The 24,002-nt window shown below is 45.1% G+C and overlaps 2 protein-coding genes across 2 annotated transcripts in view; one reads left to right on the forward strand and one right to left on the reverse strand.

Moving 5' to 3' along the window:
- The window catches only part of LOC134401988 (MAP kinase-interacting serine/threonine-protein kinase 1-like), a 758,389-nt gene that overhangs the window by 129,343 nt on the left and 605,044 nt on the right, over window positions 1-24,002 (reverse strand). The window lies entirely within an intron of this gene.
- On the forward strand, window positions 21,601-22,611 carry LOC134401996 (mas-related G-protein coupled receptor member H-like). The gene has a single exon (XM_063131361.1). It carries the CDS (start codon window positions 21,601-21,603, stop codon window positions 22,609-22,611), a length of 1,011 nt encoding a protein of 336 aa, XP_062987431.1.

A 24,002-nucleotide genomic window follows, 5' to 3' on the forward strand; every position in this document is an offset into this window, starting at 1 on the left:
TGAGCCAACAGTGTGATATGGCTGCAAGAAAGGCAAATGCTATTTTGGGCTGCATTAATAGAAGTATAGCTTCCAAATCACGTGAGGTACTGGTTCCTCTCTATTCGGCCCTGGTTAGGCCTCATCTAGAGTATTGCGTCCAGTTCTGGGCTCCACAATTCAAGAAGGACGCAGACAAGCTGGAGCGTGTTCAGAAGAGGGCAACGAGGATGATCAGAGGTCTAGAAACAAAGCCCTATGAAGAGAGACTGAAAGAACTGGGCATGTTTAGCCTGGAGAAGAGAAGATTGAGGGGAGACATGATAGCACTCTTCAAATACTTAAAAGGTTGTCACACAGAGGAGGGCCAGGATCTCTTCTCGATTCTCCCAGAGTGCAGGACACGGAATAACGGGCTCAAGTTAAAGGAAGCCAGATTCCGGCTGGACATCAGGAAAAACTTCCTGACTGCTAGAGCAGTGCGACAGTGGAATCAGCTACCTGGGGAGGTTGTGGGCTCTCCCACACTAGCGGCCTTCAAGAGGCAGCTGGACAACCATCTGTCAGGGATGCTTTAGGGTGGATTCCTGCATTGAGCAGGGGGTTGGACTCGATGGCCTTGTAGGCCCCTTCCAACTCTGCTATTCTATGATTCTATGATTCTATGTAATGTGTTAGAAGTCTGAAGAATCTCCTGCTATACCCCATGCCATGCCCTCTCCCCAATCCTTCTCTCCACACCCCTTCCAGTGCCAGAATTCTGGCATCAGAAGGGTGATGGGCATGGATCTTTCTGTGTTGGCAGGGATGGGGCATCCAAGCTTTTATCTTGTATTGCCCCGGCTGTGGACTTTCAGGTTTTCTAGGGTTGCCAAGGAGACAAAAGTAGCCAGACTCACAGGTTTGCTTACAAGGAGACTAAATTTATTGACATATCCCAATAAAAGTGGACTAGACTGTGAAAGCTTCCTGCACAAAACTCCCTTCAGCAAATCTGGACCCCCACCCCTGGGCACAAGAACAATTACAGCATACCTGAACTTGGCATTGCTGCCAAGCTAAGCAAGTGAAGGATTGCATAGCTACTAATAACAAAGCAGTTCTTCTCATCATAGGAATCTATAGCATAAGTCTACATTGTTGTGATAAAGACGGCATTACTTGGCATTTCTTTGGCACACTTAAGGATCCTCTTCACCCAGGTGCCCTAATAATTGGATAAAGAGGCTGGAATGTCAGCTCATTAGAGTATCCAGATACAGTACCAGGTTACACAGATAAGACACTTGCAGTTCTCATGAGATCACTATAACTGTGCTTTTGACCCATTTTTCCCATAACACAAAGTAATGTTGCTGACTGGTACAGACTGAAAATAGCAGTTCACTAGCTGAGAAGCAAAATCAGCCATTCACCCAGAAGCTGTTGCGGGCAGCCATGGTTTGCCAGCCTCCAGGCCATGCAAATCTGTGTCTCCGACCACATTTGGGGAGATGTTATTTTTCCACTGGCCCCTGGAACCATAGCATTGTGCCTTCAGCAGCCCTGCAACTCTCTAAAACCAACCCAAATAGTTGTGTAAGGAAATTCGGTATGGATTGAAAATGAAGTCATCAGACCAAAGTTATATCAATGACAGATTTAGATTTTACTAGATGGCTTTTACCAAATGATTTCAAGTGCCACAATAAGACACTTACAGCAATAATATTTCTGGAAGGAAAGCTGCTTTTTAGATTTAGCAGTTAACCATAAGATCAATTAGGAGTTGAAAATAGGAGGTACTACGCTGTTTTCATGCTTAATCTAAGGCCTTAGCTGGATTGGGCTTTATCCACATGACGCACAGGGGATGCCGCAATCAGGGAGGGATGATCTCTCCCTTGCCCTGGGATCTTGCCCTACACTCTGGGTCTGCTTTTTCTGCGGTCCTGGGCTGAGCCTGAGACCGTGGAACATGTGGCCCATTGCCACGGCTTGACCCGGCTCCATGCAATTCCTAAAGCTAGTCTACACTGTTTCCATGCTTAATCTAAGACCTTGCAATAAAACATATTCATATCATCCTTGTGCATTGGATGTCTGGCTTCCAGTATTTTAGCAGTCAGCTGAGAATCTGAATGCTCAGCAGCATTTTCTGCCCTGGCTTCTTCTGATCTCTGCTGGAATCCTCTTGAATTTCCCAACAAAAATACGTCTACCTGATTGCCAGCTTGATTGATAACCTCTCCTTCCCATGCTCTTGGACAATAGAAGGAACATTAGAGTTTTGTTAAGTTGTTTCCCATAATAACTGGATTTCTTTTCACAACACTTAAATTTCAGATTCCTGGGCTGACATTTTGAACCTGCTGTCCAAAACAGTCTCTGAACAGAAATCATTAAAAAAACCAAAAAAAAAAAAAAACCACTAAGACAGTGATGACCCTGAACAATTCCTTCAGAGGTATGAACAACATGGAGTTTGGATGGCATAGCTTAATTGCTTCTACACTACTGCTGATAGGGAAACATTCAAGCCATTGCAGCTAGGAATGGGTGATCTCACTCCCACCAGGGCATGTGCCACTTGCTTGGACCCCTGCTGGCCACCTGACCCTGCTTGCCAGATATGGTGGGTACCCAACAGTGGTGGCCGGTGTCCCGCTCCTCTGGCAAGCTGCCATTTTTGTGCAAAGTGCTGGGTGAGCCTTTTCCAGAAATTCCAATATTCTGGAAATGGCGACCGTAAAAAAAAAGCCCATTTACAGAAAATTATAGTCTTAAATGGTACAGGCTTCAAGTACTGGGTATTTATTTATATAATAGCATTTCTGTGCATGTCCTAGAGGAGCTACATTCAAACTCCAGTAATTGATGACTTGGGATTATTTCATGTTGATCTGTGTTTAGATATATAGTGCGAAAACTCTTTCAACTTCAGGCTAAAAAAGAATTAATGTCTCTTTTGGTTGCAATTTTGTTTAGATTTCACAAGAACACTAGCTGATATGCCCTGCACTGCGTGGGTCCGTGAATAATGTTTACAACTTTTATTTGATAAATAATAAATTTCTCTGCAACTTAGGCCAAATCTACACGTAGTACTGAAGGCGCTTGCGTGCGCCTCCAGTGCGCTGTCAAAACGATGGTGTAGACGGCGAACGAAGAGACGGAGGAAGAGGCGGAGGAGGAGGCGGCTGGGGAACCGGCCGCGTCCTTGCCGCCGTTGCTGCCGCCACCCCCGCCGGACTCCTGCTGCTGGGGTAAGAGCCACCCGGGTCGGAGAGCTCGGCTTCCGCTTCCGCCGAGCTCTCCGACCTGGGTGGCTCTTACCCCGGCAGCAGGAGGCCGGTGGGGAGGCGGCGGGGAGGCAGCGGTGGCGACAGTGGCAAGGACGCGGCCGGTTTCCCAGCCGCCGCCTCCTCCTCCTCTTCCGCCTCTTCCTCCATCTCTTCGTTCGCCGTCTACACCATCGTTTTGACGGCGCACTGGAGGTGCACGCAAGCGCCTTCAGTACTACGTGTAGATTCCCTCTTATTCATCTTTAGGTGTTTTTTTAAAAAAGTTTAGTTGAGTTAGTAAATTGTTTTGTTAGAATAAATGGAAAAATGTGTTAATAAGAACTGTATTTTAAATTAGAGCTTCGTTATAAACCACATTTTTTGTTTTACCTGAAATGCCTACACCTCCCATCATGCCTTGGTTGGAGCAGCCGTCTAAACTTCAAAAACCATCAGGGCACCCAACACCCTTTCTACCAACTAAGAAAGATACAAACCTAGGGTGACCATATAAAAAGGAAGACAGGGCTCCTGCATCTTTAACAGTTGTATTGAAAAGGGAATTTCAGCAGGTGTCATTTGTATATATGAAGAACCTGGTGGAATTTCCTCTTCATCACCCTAGTTAAAGCTGCAGGTGCCCAGCCCTCTTTTAAATCTGGTCACTCTAGCATAGCTCCTGCAGCTTTAACTGCTAAAGAGAGAATTTCACCAGGTCCCTGAATAACATGTTAATCTTTGAACACCATCTGAGGTGTGGTGAAAGTCAACTGGAGAGCAGGTCTTCTTAGCTGTGGCACCCTGCTTGTGGATTTCTTTTTCCCAGGCAGGCTTGCCTCATGACTGCATCAATGGCTTTTAAGTGCCAAGTGATTTTTTTAAAAAAATATTTACCAAGGCCTTTTAACTTGATGGAATTTTTATGCTGCTTTTTTTCTGTTATAACTAACCCACAGCATTCCAAGACACATGCTGTGGTATTTTTTTTTTCTGTTATAACAAAACCTCAATGTTCCAAGACAGATGAAGGAATTACTGAATAAAGTTTATGATTCTGATGTAAAAGCCTGACTTTACTATTGAAACAGAAGAGTGAATGGAGGAGTGACTGACAGCCGAGGCTAGAATGGAATGGTGGGCAAGGTGAGTGGCAGTTGGGGAAAGTCAGGTAGAAGGAGAACAAAGACAGAACAAAGAGAGGTCAGGAAAGTGGGGGCTGAGTTAGGGCTGAGAGATAGTGATGTGGTTTGCACATAGTAACCTGGTTTGCTAACCCATGTTTTATTTCAAATCAGCCACTCTAAATGCCAGTACTACACCTCCCAGCATGCCTTTGGCAGCCCGCAGGTGCCCACGTCCTCTGACAGGTGCTTCCGTCCTCTCATTGCTGATGCTGCTCTTCAACAGATGATTGAGGTGTAGTATTGCAAAGGAGGGGAAGTAAGCAGCTGTCAGTGGACATGCCCAGGCACTCCTTTCCCACCAAGTGCTCCATCAGAAGCCTGTACTGAAGGGTCAGGGCTGGTCCACCTACTTGCCTTCCTTCATTGAGCCTATTTCTGGGCATGTGCAGAGTGCTTCCCTTTCCTCCCTCCCTCTTATGAGTGAAGGCTGCACATGTGCTTCCTTCTGTTTCTGAGAAAGCAGTGATATCAGGACGGGGGGCTTTTGAGCAGGTCCAGAGTTCAGCCTCTCAAAGTCATACTGTTTTAAATAGTTATGACTTTAAAACCACACATGGAAGGTGGGGGGAGGCACTGCAAGTGGATGCAGCCCATTTATGTGGATTCTTTCCTTTTATGTGGAATTGAGTTGACTTCTCGAGACTGACCTTAGGAATCACTATGGCCACCAAAAGCTGGTAAATCTGGCCTCCTGCCCAAGGCATGCTGGGAGTTCTGCCCAAGGCATGCTGGGAGTTGTAGGTATAAACCTGGGTTTTTATTAAATTCTTTAAAGAAATATGTAAAACCCCAAAATTCATGTTTTTTATATTTTTTCTGTTACCTTGTACAGCCAGACCTATCACTGTGACAAATTTCAAGTTTTTAACTCATATTTAAGTGAGTAAACATTTCTGGACATACATGACACAAATATATTTTCCACTTTATAGGTAAAGTTCATCCCTTCAAAGTTAGTCCTTTTCATATCTCAGAGACTTGGTAAGTATGCTATGCTATTAAATAATATTTTTAGACATGTAACAAGCTATATAACATTTTGCAGAGATCCTAGAAGACCCATTTCCTGCTTGACACTGTGCTAGTGGTAAATCATAGTATGTGGGTGTAAGGTTATGGATTTAATCAGGTAACAATGTAAATCATCATCCTGGGAAAGTTAACAGTGGAAATAAGGGAATGGTGTTAAATAGATTGAGGCATCAGTTGGAGATCAGTATGGGGCATAGTGGGGGCAGACAAAGAATCGAAACCTTTGAGGCTGCATCACCCACCCAAAATCAGTAGTTTCTATATCCACTTTGTGATTGATAATGATTTTTTTTCCTTGAAAGAGTAAGCATTGGCGGGATCTATTTGAAACGGTGCCCTACAGGAAGCTGGTTTGTTAGAAATAAATGATTCTGGTGCTTCATGGTAGTAGCACACACATGGAAAGGTTACCTATGGGAACATATGCATGTGCCTTATACTGAATTGCCAAGCTAGAGGTCCATCTAAGCTTCTATTACAGAAGTAGGCAAGTAGGTACCCTCTTGAAACTTTTAGATGACAAACCTTTCAGCCACATCCCACATGGCTAATAGTCAGAGATTATGGGAGTAGTGGTCTAAAACAACTGGAATGTGCTAGGATGTCTACTTTTGCTCTTTTGTCTAAACTGACAGCAGTAGCTGTCTGCAATCCCACATAGAGCCATAATGTCTAGTGGAGCCATAATGTCTATAATGAATCACCAAGGATGCAATTTTGAGCATATTTAGACTGAAAAAAGTCCTACAATTTATGACTGGCTAGAGCATACTGGGCGTGGATCTACACTACTGCTTATTACATTTTTTCCTACCACTTAAAACGTTTTAATTTGTGTCATTTTAAAATGTCACAGGGCACACTCCAGTAATTTGCTTTACCAATATTCATTCAGTAGAGCAGGACACATTGTTTGTTTTATCACTGTAGCTTGGTCTTTCTCTTCCTCACACATCTCTTTGCTCCTCCCACTTCATGGTCTCCATGCAGTTCATAGATATATAAGAGTGAACATAGAGTTACGCTTAAACTTGCTTAAGCCCATATACTGAGTTCAGATTCGATGCAGTTCAGATTAAGCCTGGGGTGAGTGGAACTTCCTAGTAAACAGCTCCATCTCTGAGAGCTGTCTGTGCCTCTTAGATTTCTGCCTGATTTGGCCTGAAACTTGGAGCAAATTCGCTGCCTTGCTGACATCGGAGTCACCAGCCTCCAATGATGTAGCTCTTTCACTAGAAGTATAAACGCCACCAGGAAAGCAATTGGCTAAATTCAGTGACACAAAACAATAACACAGTAAGGGAGCACATAAGAAGACTTGCAATGCTGTTTACACATAACAATGGAAAAAATAAAATGATAGAAGCTAAATAAACAATGAAATAATGCTACGAGCATAGCGTCATGTGACCTAATAAGTTATCGTAACCCTTTTGCTAACATTTTAAACCATAAGTGTAGATCCTGCCTGGGAGTTGCAGGGCATTTTTTGGTTGAAACATACATAGGATTGCACTCTACATTTACTTTATTTATTTATTTATTACATTTATATACCGCCCCACAGCCGAAGCTCTCTGGGCGGTTTACAAAAGTTAAAAACAGTAAACATTAAAAAAGTATTCAAAACTTAAAAATCATCATAAACCTAAAAACAACAGTATAAAAACAAACAGTATTCATTTAAAAACAACACTTTCTTGGAAATAGAACCTATTGAACTTCTGAGTAGAGATGTATAGATTGCCCTGTGATGCTAAGTAGACATGCACTGGTTTGTTGAACTAAACCATAGCAAATTATAAACATTCATAATTATATTCAATGAACAAAAAACCTACGGTTTATAAAACAACGTTAAGGCCGTACACTTTTCCACCAAGCACCAAAAAGCAGGAAAATTGGGAGTTAAGGCTCGCCAGCCTTAACGCCACATCCTCCCTAAGGAGGCAGAAAGTACCAGTGAAATTCTCATTCTGCCAAAGCAGATAAACCATGAGGACAGGATGGAGAATAGGATATGCAGAGGTGACTGTGGGGTTGTGGAAAACTGATGACGAACAACTTAGAGCCACCTACTTCTTTTTTTGTTTAGAGCAGCCCTTCCCCAACCTGGTGCCCTCCAAAGGTGTTGGACTACGACGATCCATCATTGCAAGTCAGTATGTCCTATGGTCAGGAATGCTGGGACAGCAGGATGAGGAACGTAGGGCGGCGCCTCCAGGCAAGCCCCCCACCCCACCCCGCTTACCTGCTCTGTCGTCGTTGGGCCCGGGCTTGAACTGAGCACCCTGGTGCACCTGGAAGCAAGGCCACACTTGCAGCCTTGCTTCTGGGTGGACCCAGGGGCTCAATTCAAGCCTGGGCCAGGCGACGACGGAGCAGGTAAGAACACCCCACACACACACCTGGCCCCTTACCTGGACCTGTTGCCACCGCTGCACAAAGTGCGGCAGCTGCAGCCAGCCCCCCTCCTGCCTGGCCCCTTACCTGGAGCCGCCACTGCACAAACTGTTGCGGTGGCAGCTCCAGGCAAGCCCCCCCCGCACCCCACCACTTGCCTTCTCCATCATGGCCTGACCCGTGCTTGAATCGAGCCCCTGAGTCCACCCAGAAGCAAGGCTGCAGGTGCAGACTTGCTTCTGGGTGGACCAGGGCACTCGATTCAAGCCGGGGCCCAGCAACAACGGAGCAGGTAAGTGGGGGTGGGCTGGGGTGGGGGCTTGCCTGGAGCCGTTGCTGCAGTTTGCACAGCAGTGGCAGTGGGTCTAGGTAAGGGCCCAGGCAGGAGGGGGTTGCTTACCTGCTCCGTCGTCCCCGGGCCCAGGCTTGAATTGAGCTTCCGGATGAACCAGGGTGCTCAGTTCAAGCCCGGGCCCAGTGACGATGGAACACGTAAGTGGGTTGGGGCTTACCTGGCAGCAGGGCCAGGCAGGAGGGGGTGGGGTTTCTTACCTGCTCCGTCGCCGCAGTCCAACACCGTTGGAGGGCACCAGGTTGGGGAAGGGCTGCTCTAAACAAAAAAAGAAGTAGGTGGCTCTAAGTTGTTTGTCATCAGTTTTCCACAACCCCACAGTCACCTCTGCATATCCTATTCTCCATCCTGTCCTCATGGTTTATCTGCTTTGGCAGAATGAGAATTTCACTGGTACTTTCTGCCTCCTTAGGGAGGATGTGGCGTTAAGGCTGGCGAGCCTTAACTCTCAATTTCCCTGCTTTTTGGTGCTTGGTGGAAAAGTGTACAGCCTTAACGTTGTTTTATAAACCGTAGGTTTTTTGTTCATTGAATTTCATGGCTTTTTGTAAAGGATGACGAAAGCCCTGCCCTCTTTTAAATGCGGTCACTGTAGTATAGCTCCTGCAGGTTTCACTGTTGTGATGAAGAGGGGATTTTACCAGGTTCTCCATATATACAAATGACACCTGGTGAAATTCCCTTTTCATCACAACCGTGCAAGCTGCAGGAGCTATACTAGAGTAATCAGATACAAAAGAGGTCAGGGCTTCTGCAGCTTGCACTCCCTCGCCCGCCATGCGCTCACTTACCTCCCTTCACTCACCGCCCGCTCCAGGCTTCGAAGCCAGGATGCTGGGGTTGGAGGCGGAGGCTTTAGAATAACCCACCCGCGAAAAGACACTGACAATATTTGCTAGAGGAGGCAGCCATTTTCTCTCAACGTTCCAATATAGCTGATATAGTAAGAATGATGGAGACAAGCTGGAGAGGTTCAGAGGAGGGCACCCAGGATGATCAGGGGTTTGGAAACGAAACTCCATGAAGAGACTGAAACAACTGGGCATGTTTAGCCTGGAGAAGAGAAGATTGATGGAACCAGTTCCCTAGGGAAGTTGTGGGCTCTCCCACACTAGAGGCCTTCAACAGGCAGCTGGAGAACCATCTGTAATGTATGCTTTAGGGTGGATTCCTGCATTGAGCAGGGGTTGGACTCGATGGCCTTATAGGCCCCTTCCAACTCTACTATTCTATGATTAAAAATGAATTGCTGTGATTCAGGGGGCTATGACAGTTTTGTTCGTTTATTTATAAGGGTGGAAACGGTACAGTAACTTTCAGAATTGTATCAAACTTATTCTCAGCAGCTATTCAGTGCCCCAATGTATAGCTGAACACCTAGAAACTTATTCCATTGACAATGTGATCCAGACATCCGATCATAAAAAGTTGGCATGAAATATTTTTTGCAAAACTAGCAATAAATCATTATTTATTATTTATTACATTTATATACCTCCCCATAGACAAAGCTCTCTGGGTGGTTTACAATACATTTACCTCATTACTTGAATATAAGGTTTAAATAATATCTGAACCTGGCCCAATGGTTCAATCCTATGCATTTTTAGACAGAAAAGTAAAAATCCTACAACTCCCAGCATTCCTCAGCCAGTCTTGCGGGTTGGGGCATGCTGGCAGTTGTAGGCCTCACCCCCTCTCAACATGCATAAGATTACACCCTTATGGACTTAAGAGTATTTCTTCATCTACCCCAGTGATGCTTCCAGTAACAGGATGCAAAAAGAGAAAATATTTTCAATGTATTATTTTAATTATTATTATGCCCAACATGTTTCAGAATGAAGAGCTCATTAACTTTTGTAAACTGCCCAGAGAGCTTTGGCCATGGGGCAGTATGTAAATACAATAAATAAACAAATTAATTAATCAGGGGGTAATCTTTACAATCCCAAATTCTAGGAAGCGGATAAGCCAGCTTCTAGAGATGTGATCCAGACCTCTTCAGAAGGGGGAATAGTATTAATCCAGACCTCTTCAGAAGGAGGAATAGGGTTTTGGTCAGTCTAAATTGTCTCCAGGGTTCCCTTACTCAGTTCCTCAAATCACAAAGAGCGCTTTGCCATGGATTCCTATGGACAAGTATGGTTCCTCTATAGAGCTCAAACATGTCTAAAGTGTCCTATTTTTAAAGAAAGACTGTATTTTAAAGAAAGCCTTCTCAAACCTTAGAGAAACAGCCTTTTTTTTAATCTTTAAAATAAAAAAGGCTGCAAAGGGAGTCTAGAAGGATCACGGTGGTCTATGAAGTAATGTTTCCTGAAGGAAGAATATTGCCACAGTTAAAATTGAAGTTCTTAAATAAATAAATAAATTATTTTAACTTAATTGCTTTTCCTTCACCTAAGCAAAGATGAGGTTCTAATACAATCTCCAGTGGAAAAGAAAGAAAGAAACTGCCACTATATTCCTGCATTGAGCAGGGGGTTGGACTCGATGGCCTTGTAGGCCCCTTCCAACTCTGCTATTCTATGATTCTAAATACTGACATTTCTGCTGCAAACTAATGCCTGCTTTTGTTTGTTTTTAAAAGAAAGTCTGAATCATTTTACTTATAATAGAAAAGGATGGAACTGCAAATAGCCTAAAACTGTTTAAAATTAATATCTAGACACACAGAACCATAGAATAGCTGTTGGAAGGAGTTGGAAGGGGCCTACAAGGCCATTGAGTCCAACCCCCTGCCCCCCCCCCCCGCTCAATGCAGGAATCCACCCTAAAGCATCCCTGACAGACATCCCTGACAATGTCTTAAGAGAAATATTTTTACAGAGTTTTATCCATACACACACCCAAACTCCTCTAGTAAGACTTCGAGATTAACACTTCAAAGGCAGGAATCTGTACAATTTTCAAGCGTGCAAGCTAAATACAGTTCACACCAGCACCCATGTACCTGCTTTTGCAGTTGTCTTGCTACTGCTGCTGCAGCACAGAGCTACCAGCTTTAGACATTGTTGTTTTGCAGCAATCCTTTGCAAACCACCGTGTGAGTTTAAGGGGGAAATTGCATATTTTTTTTTGAAAATTAAGCACAATTAAAGCAGGATGCATGAGAGTACTTCACAATAAAAGCTGATTTTAAGGTGGAAAACTTCTGAGTCCTTTGCATGCAATTTGCAGTGATTGCAAGGTATAGCGCTGGTGTAATAAAGCTCTTAAGCAGCCAGCCCTCTACATTCACCTAGCCACCATCCCCCCCCACCGACCCCCCTCAGTCTTACCTTCTAATTGCTTCTTCTCCTGCTTGCTTGCAGCTTTCTTCTTCTTCTTCTTCTTCTTCTTCTTCTTCTTCTTCTTCTTCTTCTTCTTCTTCTTCTTCTTCTTCCACTCGGCCTAGGCAGGGAGTGGGGGGGGCGCTTCCAGGCAGTCCCAGAATGCGTCCCACAGCCCCCTCCCTCAGCGTCGATGGGGCCTTGTACTTGCTCTGCACGATCTTGCAGACAAAGTACAAGGCCCCATCGAGGCAGGGAGGCGGCGGAGACACTGGGAGGAAGCCTGGGCCCAGCTGAGGTGAGCTCCTTGCGCGGCTGCAGGCCCGGGTGCTAGAAGGAGGCCCTGCCCCCCCAGAGGATGGCCTTGCTTGCTCCCAGACTCTCTCCCACTCACTCCCTTCTCCCCCCTCCCTTCTTGGAACCTGAGGCACATGCATGAGCTTATCGGAGTCCCATAGGCTAACATTGGATGCAAATAAATTAATAAAAAATCAACGGAAGCAGATATTTTAAAAAGAAAGGCCATTCCATCAATGAGGAGGACAGGGGAACACAATCCCATCAATGGATTGGAAGGTAAGGGTCCCAATTTGGCGCTATAAGTGAGCAAAAAAAGGTTGCCAACCAGTAAAACGAAGCAGATCTGGACAGACATACTCCCCCCCCCCCAATTTTCTGCTTTAAACTCCCACCCAGCCCTCAATATTGCAGGAATCTCCCTGAAACGCGCAGGGAATGTAAAGCCAGCATTTCTTTCTGGCAGTACCGCGTTTCAGAAAGATTCCTGAAATATTTTTTATTTTAGGCTGCTAGGTTGACCCACCCCCCAGCAATTCCATTTAACATGGCGGAATGCTCGTTTTACTGACGGCCCTTAACTACAGGAATCACGACTGTGATTCCTGTAATTTTTTTAAAGAATCCAAACACCTTAGTCCTTTATTTTAAAAAATAAATGAATGCTCTAACTTACTAAATGAGGCAATTCAAGTTTATTCTGCAAAGAAAAGTGCTTCACTGAATTCAATTTAGATTGTAAATAAGTTTACATTAATTCCAAAAGTGCTGCTCAACCTATAAAAATGAGAAGACCAAGTCCTTTGTAAGAACATAAATATATTATGGCACTAGCATAGAAAACACCAGGAATCTCTGACTTTGCTCATTAGGGCTTTTTATTCTAGCAGCCCTTTAGAGGGGAAAGCAATAACTTCGGAATAAACTCTGGCCAGTGGGAGAAGGCCAGTGAGTCAAGAAGCTTAAGTTAAAAAAAATACAAATAAAAACAGTACAAAAAAGTACTGTATGGACCCAGTTTGGCCCTTCCATTTCCGGACATGTCCAGGCCAAACCAGATGTATGGTCACCAGAAGACCCATGATACCATGTAGCAACAATTCTTTTCATTAGTTCTAGTTTCCAGGCAGTATCCAGCATCCAAATGATGTTGCATTACCAGAAACTAGATTCCATACAATCCACAGGTGAATATTCCAACTAAAGTGCAGTTGTGGCAGTGATTGTGCAACACGTTGTGCATAACTTTTCTTCAACTCACTTTGCAACCTGTTGTGCAACTAGTTGTGTATTCTGCTCCTCCAACACATTGTTCAACCCAACCCATTTTTCAACCTGTAGTTCACTTGCATGTTGTGCAATAAGATCTAGAAGCATAACTCTGTATTTTAATTTTATATCAATTTTGCTGCGTGGTTTTTATTCTGGTTGTGCTTTTTATATTGTATTGTGTATTTGTGTGTTTAACCTGTTGGTTGTCTTACTATGATTTTAATTTTTGTGAACCGCCCAGAGAGCTTCTTCTATTAGGCAGTATAGAAATGTAATAAATAAATAAATAAATGGGCAACCATTTATTTTATTTATTTTATTTATTACATTTTTATACCACCCAATAGCTGAAGCTCTCTGGGCGGTTCACAAAAATTAAAATCATAGTAAGACAACCAACAGGTTAAAAGCACAATTACAAAATACAGTATAAAAAGCACAACCAGGATAAAACCACGCAGCAAAATTGATATAAGATTAACATACAGTTAGAACAGTAAAATTTAAATTTAAGTTAAAAGTAAGTGTTAAAATACTGAGTGAATAAAAAGGTCTTCAGATGGCGACAAAAGGAGTACAGTGTAGGCGCCAGGCGGACCTCTCTGGGGAGCTCATTCCACAACCGGGGTGCCAGAGTGGAGAAAGCCCTCCTCCTAGTAGCCACCTGCCTCACCATTTACACAATGGAAAGATCTGGAGCTACTCATCTAGTAGTATTTGTGTTTGCAGAATGGAGCCATTGGATACTGTCCTTGGAATGTTCTGTAATCATTTTCTGAATTGGCCAAATGATGGTTCTTATTTGAACTTTTAAAAAATAACTTGCGCCCCCCTCTGGCATCCGGCCAGCTTTGATAGCAAGCACACTTCCTGTAGTTCCCATAGAAGGATGGGAAATCATAGTATTCAACTATAGGTATGAAAAGAAGGATAGCTGTGCACAGCTGCCACCTGCAGAAATACCAGAGAACAGTGCAAGGCTTTCATTTGTAAACTTAAAAGGGATGTTTAGGTGTGGCTCCAGGGTGATTTATTCCCCCCACCCACTCACCCACACACACACATTCCCAGAGTACCAGGGTCTAAGGTGAATGGCTGGAAAAAATATAGCTTTCTTCTGCTGCCCCTTACGCCTGGAACGCTCTTCCAGAACATTTGAGAACTACAAGTTCAATCGCAGCTTTTAAAGCTCAACTAAAAACTTTTCTTTTTCCTAAAGCTTTTAAAACTTGATGTTGTGTGGAGTTTATACTGTTAGTTTTACCCTACCCTGTGCCTGTTGGCATTCTCTTCCCCTCCTTATTGTTTTACTATGATTTTATTAGATTGTAAGCCTATGCGGCAGGGTCTTGCTATTTACTGTTTTACTCTGTACAGCACCATGTACATTGATGGTGCTATATAAATAAATAATTAATAATAATAATAATAATAATAATAATAATAATAATAATAATAATAATGAAAAGACCACATGGGGATCACTACATGGGGGGAAAATAAAACTGAAATTTTGAAACCTAATATCCTCAATATATCATAAGGTTAATTTTATTTATCAAATGTATGTATCATAAGTAGCAGTCAACAAGTTGCACAGGAAGTAATGCTGACATTTTGATACATGGGGAATTAAAACTAGGGCTGTGCTCTGCTTTGCTTATGGTCGTAGAAGCAGCATCGGAGCGGCCTGATTCACCTCTGTTAAAGGTGGATGCGAAGCAAGTCAGTGGCTTAGTGAAGCATCACAAAGTGGACCTCCCATTTGCGGAGTGCTCTGCCTGTTTTCAGTGCTCCGCCCGCCATTTTGGTTTATTTCCCCATAGGTTTGCATTGGCCGAAAATACGACTATAACTTCTTCTTTTTTAAAGCTAGATCCCTGAAACTTACTGTGCATAGACATTAATGATTGGCGGTCATTTGTGTCAACTTTCAGAAGTTTTCGTCGTGCGGTTTGCTTGCTATAATTTCTAGGGAATGGCTAAAACGGGAGGGGGGAAGCGCTTTTTTCCCACCTTGATGATTGACAGATTCAACGCCCAATCGTGATAAGTGATCACCTGATGTGAAGCATCCTCCAATCCCAATGTTGGAGGGGGGGGATAAGCAAAACGGGATACTTAGTAACTTGGTATACTTTTTGTTGTTTATTCGTTCAGTCGCTTCCAACTAGTAACTTTGATTTCTTTGTCTTTCGATCAGACTTTTCAGTGTTTTGAAGCAGTAGCCCCAGTAAACTCTCACACACAACCTTAAATCATATACTAAGTAAAATAACAGATAGGCAACACACCACTGCAAGGTACCCCACCACAACCTTGGGTAACAACTGAATAGATGTGATGCAAGGGGATGATGTCCATACAGCATGTGGACATGCCCAGAGCACACTGCCCTGCCTTGGGGGTCATCAGAACCCTCCAAAGGCTAGCCATTGGAGAAGCCAATGAGTTGCATGAGTTGAAGTGTGATGTCGCTTCTCAAAGGCACGTACCTAGACAGGAGCAGCCAAATGACGGGTGACAGTCCCCTGTCCTGCTGGGCACATCCACTTTCCCCTTACTGATAATAAAGTCAAACAAAGCCTTTTAAAAAAAATATTCTTGTTGTTATGATTATTCCTAGATTCAGCAACACTGCTGCTTTTAATTCCACCCCTCCTGTGTTTGTTTGTTTGTTTGTTTGTTTATTAAATTTATTTACCACCCCATAGCCAAGGCTTTCCCTCTTCAGTGAAGTCAGGCAGGCTTTCATTGTGGTTCAAGTTCTTATTGTTGTTGTGATTATATTATTAATATTAGCACTGCTATTATTAACGTTATTATTGTTGTTGTTTAATAATGGCTGTGATCACAGTGCAGTCAATCAACTCTGAAACAAGGAAGGCAAAGGTTTACTTTTATCCTCTTAGCCCCCTATTAGTTATAGGATGCAGAAGGCATCTCTCTGTACTGTTCCTGCCTGACAGCGTTGGTTTGCATTACTGGCTTTGAATGGCCTGGAAAGTGGAAACAATCCTTGGCTCACTTACTTGTGCCCCCAGAAATGTCTGCTGCATGCCCGCCTTCCCGCTTCTGCCTCTGTGCTGTCATTGTGGGTATTGGGATCTGCTGCCTGGGACTTACTCCCCATAGATCTATGGCTCGGTGTGTGTGTGTGTGTGTGTGTATGTGTGTGTAGCACCTCTCTGCCTGCCTCTCTGCCCTCCTGGTGCCTGGGAGATGTAGATGGGTTGTGTGGGTCAACCCCACAAGCCTCTTGCATGCTTGCTCCCTGTGCTTCAGGGGCATAGCCGCCACCTGCTGCCTCTCCTCTTCTGTGCCCACCTCACAGGGCCGTTTTGTGCATGTCTTGCTTTGACTCAGGGCATTAGTCCTTCCAGGTGATGAAAAGGCAGCTGCATTGCTGCTGCGCTCACTCTGTTTAGACTTCTTGAAGTTCCTTGTTAATTTTTGAAGTGTTGAAGATTCTTATTTAGGTTTATCTTTAAATATTCCCCACAATTCAGGGCATGTTCAGATTTCCTTTGAAATGGCCATGAATAAGGATCGATTTAGAAGCCCAGTTAGCTGTCTGCAGCTTAAAAAATCCCTGAGATAGATGCATTTCTGAAAATGAGGTGGAGGGGATGTTTTTCAAATATTCCCCCAAAATCAGGGGATGCTCAGATTTCCTTCAAAATGGGCATGAATAACCATCTATGTGGAAGCTCTCATGGTGCCCACTCACAGGTCTGTATCTGGAAAAATCCCTGACATATTTGCATTTCTGTAAATGAGGTGTGGGAATATTTGTAAAAATTCCCCCCAAATCAGGGCATGCTCGGATTTCCCTGAAAATGGGCATGGATAAGGATCTAGGTGGAAGTTATGATGGTTCCCAATTTCAAGTTTCTAACTGCAAAAATGACGGAGATAAGTGCCTTTCTTAAAATGGGGGGATTTTTCAAATATTCCCCAAAATTCATGGGATGCTTGGATTTCCTTCAAAATGGGCATGAATGTGGATACATTTAGAAGCTATCGTGGTGCCCATTTTGATGTTTCTAACTTGAAAAGTGATGGAGATGTTTGCAGTAGGGGTGTGCACGGACCCCCCGCTCCGCTTCACTTGCAGATCCGCCATTTTTGGAGCGGGCCGCTTCGCCCCGCCCCCGCTCCGCCCACTTCTGCCCCACTCCGCTCGGAGATCCGGATCCGGATCGGAGCTCCGTTTTCCCCCCCCCATAGGGTTGCATTGAAAGCTAAAAAAGTATACAACTTTTTTTCTGTTCAAGTTAGAAACCTCATGTTTGGCACCATGACACCTCATGGATGTATACACACGCACGCCAAGTTTCAAGGCAATCCCATCATCCCCTGATTTTTGGGGAATTTATGAAAATTGGGCACCCCATTCACACCCCTTGGGATAGCTCTGTCAATTTGCATGTTAGAAACCTCAAACTCGGCACCATGAAAGCTTATCCATGTGTCCACATGGACGCCCAGACTCAAGGCAATCCCATCATCCCCTGATTTTTGTCGCGGCTTAACTCACCCCAAATTGTCCCATTCTACAACTACGTAAATTTGCATGTTAGAAACCTCAAAGTTGGCACCATGATAGCTTATCCACGTGTCCGCATGGACGCCAAGTTTCAAGGCAACCCCATCATCCCCTGATTTTTGGGGAATTTTTGAAAATCGGGCACCCCATTCACACCCCTTGGGATAGCTCCGTCAATTTGCATGTTAGAAACCTCAAACTTGGCACCAGGACAGCTTATCTATGTATCCACACGGACGCCCAGACTCAAGGCAATCCCATCATCCCCTGATTTTTGGCACCCCAAATCAAGTCCCATTCTACAACTACGTCAATTTGCACGTCAGAAACCTCAAACTCAGCACCATGATAGCTTATCCATGTGTCCGCATGGACGCCAAGTTTCAAGGCAATCCCATCATCCCCTGATTTTTGGCGAATTTTTGAAAATTGGGCACCCCATTCACACCCCTTGGGATAGCTCCATCAATTTGCATGTTAGAAACCTCAAACTCGGCACCAGGACAGCTTATCTATGTGTCCACATGGACGCCCAGACTCAAGGCAATCCCATCATCCCCTGATTTTTGGCACTCCAAATCAAGTCCCATTCTACAACTACGTCAATTTGCACGTCAGAAACCTATCCTTTGGTCCCATGACAGCTTACCCATGTGTCCACATGGATGCCAAATTTCAAGGCAATCCCATCATCCCCTGATGTTAGAGGAAGTTTTGAAAATCGGGCACTCCAGTATGTCAGGGATTAAAGTTGCAATGCAGACAGCTCAATGGGGCCAGTTCAAAGGAAATCCCAACATGCCATGAGATAACCCTAAATCTTCTTCCACACTTGAAAAATGGATTATTGAACTTGATAAAGTCTAAGTGAGCGCAGGAAGGACTTCTCCCCTGAGTCAAAGCAAGACACCATCCCTGCGAGGCGGGAAGGGGAGAAGGGAGGGAAGGCGAGAAGGGAGGGAAGGCAGACAGGCAGGCAGGCAGGCAGCACTAACGCATAGCAAACCAACCCGTAAGTGGGCGCAAGGAGCAAGTGAGGCAAAGATGGCTGGTTGTTTCTTTCTAAGCCAGCAGTTATGCATTGAGGGGCACAGAGGAGGACGACTGGGAGCAAGCGTGCCGGAGGGTGCTGGGCACGAACCACAAAGCCCATCTCCCAGGCACCAGGCGGGCAGAGAGGCAGGCAGAGCAGGTGAGGAGTCAGTCCTGGCAGATGCCCCACCACAGCAGCACCCCGGCGGAGGCGGGCATACAGGCAGGCAGGCAGGCAGGCTGCGGGCATTTCTGGGGGCACAAGGAAGTGAGGCAAGGATGGCTGGTTTCTAAGCCAGTACTGCAGTTAGTCACGCATTGCAAACGCAAACCATCCCAGCGAGTCGGTCACCGAGGAGGACAGGCTAGCAGAGGGGCAGGCAGAGTGACATGTCATAGATCTAGTATTGGGGAGGAGTCAGTCCCGGCAGATGGCCCACCACAGTAGCACCCTGGGGGGGCATTGGAAAACGCCATCTTGTGGGTCCATACTTCCCCCACCCCATGTCCTGCAGGGTTGCCTGCCTAACCCTTGTGGGGATGGGAGATGGAGAGCTTAGAGTGGCAGTGCCAGCAGCAGCCTTCAGCTTTCTCCTGGAACCAGTCGCCTTGCCCACCTCTTTCCCCAGCAAGATCGCCTGGTGCTGCCTGTGAAGATGCATCTTCATGCTGCTGGTTCCATAATGCCCTGTCGATGAACCCCTGCTCAGGGTGAGTTTGCAGTGGCGACAGACAGCAAAGCGGGGATCCGCTCCCACCTCAAAGTGGTCCCACACTACACTTGTCTTTCGCTTCCGTGGTGACACCAATTGCCCGCCTGAGCTCTCTGGTGTTGCCACAGAAACAGGGGTGGCAGCGGAAGAGGGGTGGGATGAGACTGGGGAGAGAGCCTCGGCCTGCTGCTGCTCCTCCTCAGCCCCCATATCCTGGAGGACCACCGCCTCCTCCTCCTCCCCCTCCACTGTGCTGAGGACCTCGTCTAGGTCCATCAGCGGGCTCCCTCTTCTCATGATGACTAATAAAATATTAATACTACTACTAATATGTATAAGAAGAAAAAAATATTAATACTACTAATAATATGTATAAGAATATACTATATACTACTAAGAATATGTATAAGAATATAAGAATATGTTTAAATGTAGGGAAATGGGACAAGAAGTGTGTGTATGCTTTCCCCAAAATGCTCAATCTGTGGCTGTTGCACTTCACAAAAGCACACACAGCACACTCACAGTCCAAGTTACACAGAGAAGAAAAAGAGAATAATATTTTTTTGGTTTTTTTTGTATATAGATAGAAAGAAACACAATCAGGATTTAAGAGAGGGGAGGGGGGGAAAGAACCAACCAAACACTACTACTAATATGTATAAGAAGAATAAAATATTAATACTAATAATAATATGTATGAGAATATACTAATATATATACTACTAAGAATATGTAAAAGAATATAATAATATGTTTAAGAATATTACTAATAAATGTAGGGAAATGGGACAAGAAGTGTGTGTATGCTTTCAAAAGAAAGCTTTCACAAAAGCAGAAGGAAGATGAAACACAGTCAGGCTTTAAGAGAGGGAAGGGGGGGACAACCAAACAAACAAACAAACACACACTCCAAAATTTAAAAATAAAGTTTATATTAAATCAAAGTAAGGGAAAAACACAGGGCAAACTAAGATAAAAGTCAGAAAGAAGCAAACAAACACACGCACCAAGCTAAAATCCTAATCTATCTCCAAAGTACACAGCAGCAGCTAGCTAAGTAGACCCTCTCTCCACGAACGCCAACCCACAAAGAGACACAAAGCAGAAAGCTCTCAGGGTGGCTCTGCCTTAGTCCCCCCTCCAACGCTGGGATTGGAGGATGATGCTTCATGAGGTGATCAGTTCTCATCAGGATTGGGAGTTGAATGTGCCTGTCATCACTTCAAAAAAAAAAAAACCCAAACCGCCGCGCTGTCCCTGTTTGTTGACCCGATTTTTAAAAAATTCTAGCACGCGACCCGCATGATGCAGAAAGTTGAGAGTAGTCTCAAAATGACCCCCATCCACGACTCTCTGAGCACAAGAATTTTCAGAACGATAGCTTAAAAAACAACCCAGTTATCCCCGATTATTTCCCGCAATGCAATCCTATGGGTGAAAACCGCCGTTTGACCCGCGCTGTCCGTTTGTTTACCCGATTTTTTAAAAATTCTAGCACGCGACCCGCACGACGCAGAGAGGTGAGAGTAGTCTCAAAATGACCCCCATCCACGACTCTCTGTGCACAAGAATTTTCAGAACGATAGCTTCAAAAACAACCCAGTTATCCGCGATTATTTCCCGCAATGCAATCCTATGGGTGAAATGTTTCAAGATGCTGACCGGAGCGGTCCGCCTGAAATAGGAGCTCCGAAAAATGGCCGCTTCTCTTCGCCTTGCTTCTAGGGGTCCGCGGTCCGCCTCTGGGTAAGGTGGAGCAGGCCAATTCACTACTGCTTCTCCACTCCTAATCAGAGCGGAGCACATGCCTAGTTTGCAGGTTTGTTGATTGGGGTTAGGGTTGAGGGTTAAAACTTTTAAAAAAATCATTAAAAATCAAGGGATGCTCAGATTTCCTTTAAAATGGGCATGTATCTGGATACATTTATAAGCTCTTGTGGTGCCGATTTTGATGTTTCTAACTTTAAAACTAAAAAACTTATAGTCGTTTGACATTTTCAATGCAAGTCTATGAGGGGGGCAAACAGAGCTCCGATCCAGATCTGGAGCACCGCCACGGAGCAGATCGACGCAGGGCGGAGCAGACCCAATCCGGAAGTTGTGGATCGGGATCATGAGCAGATTGGGGGCTCCATACACAGCCCTAATTAAAACTTTGGCAATATCTTTTCTCTGGCTCCATAGTAGCAATTGATTTCCCTTTGTCTCTTTCTATTAACAGGCGAAAGTATGAAGACTTCACAATTATGAATGGGCCAAAACCAGTTATGAGTATTGACGACTTTAGTTCTTCTGGAGATTCTGAATACAGCCCACAGGTTTATCGAATTGTTAATGTCAGTATTGGCATTGGACTTCCAATTAACATCACAAATGAGCAACATTTGGATAATTTATCAAAACATCTTATCAACAGCTTCATTGTAATGATTTGCTTGTTGGGGCTGGTGGGAAATGGGCGTGTCATTTGGCTTCTTGGCTTCCGCATAAAGAGGAATCCTTTCACCACCTACATCCTGAACCTCTCCATAGCTGACTTTGGTGTCCTCATCTCACTCCTCGCTACCTCTACATTTGTGATTGTGGTAAATCTGTACAATAGAAATTATGTTCTCTCTGTGTTTTTTCTATTATTTCTTGAACTCTTTTTCTTCATGTATTCTACTGGTCAATTTCTCCTGGCCGCTATCAGCATCGACAGGTGTGTGGCTGTCCTCTTCCCACTTTGGCATCGATGCCACCGGCCACCACGCTTATCCACCATTGTGTGTTCTCTGATATGGATCCTCTCCTTCCTGCTCTCTGGAATTCACTTCACTCTCCAAATGACTGGGAGCTTTGGAAATGCCCCACTATGGTTTCAGCTTATAGTGAATGCTCTGCTTTGCATGCCTCTCATGCTCATCTCCACACTGACCTTATTCATCCACGTCTGCTGTAAATCAAAACAACGCCAGCAGGGAATGCTTGTCATGGCCATCTTGCTGGCACTCCTCTTCTTCCTCCTTTTTGCCTTTCCAATGAATGCTTTCTATGTAATTCACTCTTTTTACGCTCCACATCACAGCCTCATGGTAACTGGCTTTGCCTGTGCGTCTCTCAACAGTAGCATCAACCCACTGATATATTTCTTCGTTGGGAGAAGACAGAAGAAAGGTAAACCCAGAGTGTCATTGAAGGTTGCACTCCAGAGAGTTTTCAAGGACGAACAAAACTCTATGGAAGATGAAAAAGATAGCACTGAAACACCGTTATGAAGGCCCTTTATGCAACGAGAGAAAAGTGGCCAATATGGGTATTCCTGGTTGTTAGGGCTATGCACGGATCCCCCGAACTGCTTCGTGGCCCAATCCGGAACTTTCAGATTGGGCCCGAAATGCTTCGGGTCGAACCGACCCTCTCCCACTCTGCTCTGCGGAGTGAGATCCAGAGGGCCGGATCAAGATTTTGCCCCCCCCTTCCCCATTTACTTGCCTCCACGGTGAATGGCAGAGGCAGGTAAGTGGGTAAGGAGGGACAAAATGGGGGCCGAATAAGCCCCCCTCAACCTGCACCTTACCAGGCTCCACCAGCATCGCTGCACGAGCTGCGACGGAGGTGGCAGCACCATGTAAGTCGCCCCCCACTTACCTGTGTCTGTCGTGGCCTGGCACCTGCTTAAGCTGAGGCCCAGGTTTCAAGCTGGAAGAAGGCAGGGCTCTTCTGATTTGAAGCCTGGGCCTCAGTTGAAGCTGGTTCTGGACTGCAATGGACACAGGTAAGCCCCCTACCCCAAACCCCCTTACCTGGCTCCGCCACCATCACCGCATATACTGCGGTGGCAGAGCCAGGTAAGCCCCCTCCCCCCCACATACCTGTGTCCTTCGCAGTGGCTTCAACTTAGGCCCAGGTTTCAAGCCAGAAGTGGCCGCAGCCTGCTTCCAGCTTGAGGCCTGGGCCTCAGTTGAAGCCAGCACCAGAATGTTCCAGAGACAGATAAGCCCTCCTCCCCCCTGCTTCCTTACCTGGCTTCGTGCAGCGATGTCAGTGATGACCGGTGAGCCCCCTCCCCCCCCCACTTACCTGCATTCAGAGCTCCGGATTGAGGCGAACTGTTTCGCCTCAATCCACAGCTCCCCTGACCCGATTCGTATCAGCGTTTGGCAGAGGTGGATCAGGTCACTCCATTCGGGATTTGAGGAACCAAAACGGAGCGGAGCACAGCCCTACTGGCTGTTGTTTTATTTCATGATTTTATATTGTAAATAAAAAATGTAGGCAACCCCCACCACTGATGTAAATTAGGAAAGGGGGGTGGGAAAGGAGGGAACCCTGCATGCACAGTTTTCCAAAGTGAAACGTTTTAAGCAATATTACAAATGTCATCACTGGCACATTCATAAGATATAGGGCATGGCTAGACAGCGCAATATCCCAGGGATCATCCCTGTGTGACCACATGACGCACAGGGGATCCCGGGGGCAGGAAGTAATGATCCCCCTTTCTCTGGAATATCACCCTAACCTTCTATCCCAAATTTTCCCAGTGTCTCAGGATGATCCCAAGAATGCGGGTCATGTTGCCGGCTGTCCCGGTTTTGTACCGGCTCCTCGCAAGTAACTGTGAGGAACTGGGAACTGGGCATGGGACACAGAGCTCCTCAGGAGC

This window comes from Elgaria multicarinata, chromosome 7, assembly GCF_023053635.1.
Source record: "Elgaria multicarinata webbii isolate HBS135686 ecotype San Diego chromosome 7, rElgMul1.1.pri, whole genome shotgun sequence".
NCBI lineage: Eukaryota > Metazoa > Chordata > Lepidosauria > Squamata > Anguidae > Elgaria > Elgaria multicarinata.